The sequence below is a fragment of the Coregonus clupeaformis genome, unplaced genomic scaffold, assembly GCF_020615455.1.
Source record: "Coregonus clupeaformis isolate EN_2021a unplaced genomic scaffold, ASM2061545v1 scaf0056, whole genome shotgun sequence".
Lineage (NCBI taxonomy): Eukaryota > Metazoa > Chordata > Actinopteri > Salmoniformes > Salmonidae > Coregonus > Coregonus clupeaformis.
In genome coordinates, this window is record NW_025533511.1 from 686,800 (window position 1) to 689,414 (window position 2,615).

General features: G+C 38.6%; 1 protein-coding gene across 1 annotated transcript; it reads right to left on the bottom strand.

Moving 5' to 3' along the window:
* Window positions 1-1,229: 1,229 nt before the first annotated feature.
* On the bottom strand, window positions 1,230-2,286 carry LOC123483269 (zinc finger BED domain-containing protein 4-like). Its single transcript, XM_045212852.1, has 2 exons — window positions 2,110-2,286; window positions 1,230-1,899 (listed from the first exon to the last, which is right to left on the bottom strand). The coding sequence occupies exon 2, from the start codon at window positions 1,815-1,817 to the stop codon at window positions 1,239-1,241; it is 579 nt and encodes a 192-aa protein (XP_045068787.1). The 5' UTR covers window positions 1,818-1,899; window positions 2,110-2,286; the 3' UTR covers window positions 1,230-1,238.
* Between the last annotated feature and the right edge of the window lie 329 nt (window positions 2,287-2,615).

Below are 2,615 nucleotides of genomic sequence, written 5' to 3' on the forward strand. Positions count from 1 at the left end.
AGAACCTTACAAACACAATGAAATGAAGAATGTTTTAGTCTAGTCTAGGCTGTGAACTGCAGTCAATAGCCTCTATTTGAATAACCGCTCAAAAGCCTGACATTTAGAATACATATTCATTTCAAAATAACTCTAGGTTGCCTGATTGGGCAATTGGGTTTTTTCAAGGCAGTTTAGCCTATAAATCCAGGCACATTAGCAGCACAGTAATATGGTGTGTTTTGTCATGATGTATCAGCTAACAGAAACATGCTATTAAATGTAGGGATGTCTAGTGGTGAGCATATGAATTATGATAATGAGTGAGCATGAAGGAAGTTGTATCCATAGTTTCTGCATTTGGCTTCTGTGTTTTAAAAGCATTCGAAAATGAGGTGGATATTGGTCAGCTACAGCACTAATAAAGACCCAGTGCACTACTTTTGTGAATATATTAATTTTTCTGATTCTTCAGGGGGTTCACCCCTACTTCCCATGGCTATGAATACATACATGGTCCAGTTCTGGTCCAAACCACATACATACATGGTCCAGTTCTGGTCCAAACCACATACAAACATGGTCCAGTTCTGGTCAAGTAGACTTAGGGTCGCAGAACTCCCTGTAATTAACTAAAGTTAGCGGAATATTCTGAAATGTTGGTAACTGATAGGTAATTTCGGCAATCTATGAAAACTTTGGTAATATATATTTAATAGGGCTGTCAAATGATTAAAATTTTTAATCAAATTAATCAGAATTTTCAGTGGATTAATCATGATTAATCACTATTTGCAATTACACCTGAATCCTAACCATTTTTTTTCTGAAATGCATACCAAAAGATAAATAACAGGACACAGATACATAATTTTCATATTATGTCTGTTTATTAACACAGCCAAATAATGGTGTTTTAAATCAAGCTGAAACATACTACACACCATAATATTTGTCTTTGTAATGTTCCATCACTTCCTCTTTGGCATTCCTCTTAACCAGGATGTACAATTTACAGTATTCAATTGAACAGAAAGCAATAAATGTAGTCAAATCATAACAGTGACCTACCACATTTTTGCACAATTTGAGTCATCTGTGGAAAAAAACATTTTCAATAAAACTTTTAAATCAAACCAAAGAACAATCTTTTACCTTTTCCTCCATTCTTTAATCCAGTTGCTCAAAAATCCAGTTGCTAACTACTATAACATGTTGCACTGAAACTGGTCTTTTTGTTTGAACATCACCTTTCAAATCTACTGAGCTTCATCATCTTTCAGCCAGTTGCTGAGGCAAACTAACTTGTTCACATTTTCTGAAAGTAAAGCTGACCTTTTCTTGTTCACAATGTGACCTGCAACTGAGAAAAGTCGTTCACAGGGAACAGTGGTTGCAGGAGTGGCTAGATATTTGTGAGCTAGTGAGGCCAGCTTCTCATGGGCTCCTGAATGAGATGCCCACCACCTCAAGGGGCAGTCCTCCAATTTAATGGTGGGCTCTGCTCTGTACCTCTGTATGGCAGGTTGGACCTCTTCATCTTCTGATTCTGAATCTGAGCCCATTTGCAGAAGGCTGATTTTCTTCCTGGGTGGCCCATCATCATGTGTCTGTGAAGACCTTCTGGGTGATTCTTGTTGCAGCATCCCTTCAAGTGTGGTCCACACCTCTTCCCTGTCTGTCTTGGGCAGGCATTTCAAGTCTTTGAAACGAGGATCCAAAACTGTAGCAATCTGGAGCCATGCATTGTTGAGCTGTTCTTGACGGGATGCTAGGTCCTCCTTGAACTTGGTCTTGAATCTCACCACATATGCAGGGTCCTCATCACAGGCTTCCATCTTGAGACGCAAGTGGCAGAGAGAAGGTAGTACCACAGAACAGGAGACATAGGCCTCTCCACCCAGGAGCTCAGTTACATACCTACGCACACAAACACACACATGCACACAGAGACAGTTTATTATTAGAACAGTGGTTATCAACATATTATTATTATTATTATTATTATTATTATTATTATCATCATCATTATTTTTTACATAGATACATGTTATTGATATTTGACTTGGTTTAATTCATTCCAGAAAATAATCAAAGCGATGTTATTTGATAAGTTACAGACTGATTTACCTGCATGGCTCTAGAAGTGTCTCCAGCCTCTGCAGTTTATCCCACTCTGCTGCGGTCGGCAAAACGAGTTTGTGCTCCTGATTGTCCAGGGCTGCGATGACAGAATCTGACGGCCCAGCAAACGCATGTTTGGCGTTGACATGGTACTTCAAGCTTGAACAGCTCCGGTGAAATTGAAACTCCTTCTTACAAATCTTGCAAATAACCTTGTACTTGTTAACTGTACCATCATCATTCTTTTTATATTTGAATCCGTCAATAGGCCCACTTTGCTCACCTTGCTCCATCTCGCCTCTAGCTCCCAACCACTTTCCTGACCTGAATAATTTGTCACACTGCGCATGCGTGAAATGCGTAAAAAAATTTGACGTAATTAACAGCAAACAACTAATTAACGTCGTTAACGCGCTATTTTTGACAGCCCTAATATTTAAATAATATATACAGCTGCGGAAAAAATTAAGAGACCACTGCAAAATTATCATTTTCTCTGGTTTTACTATTTA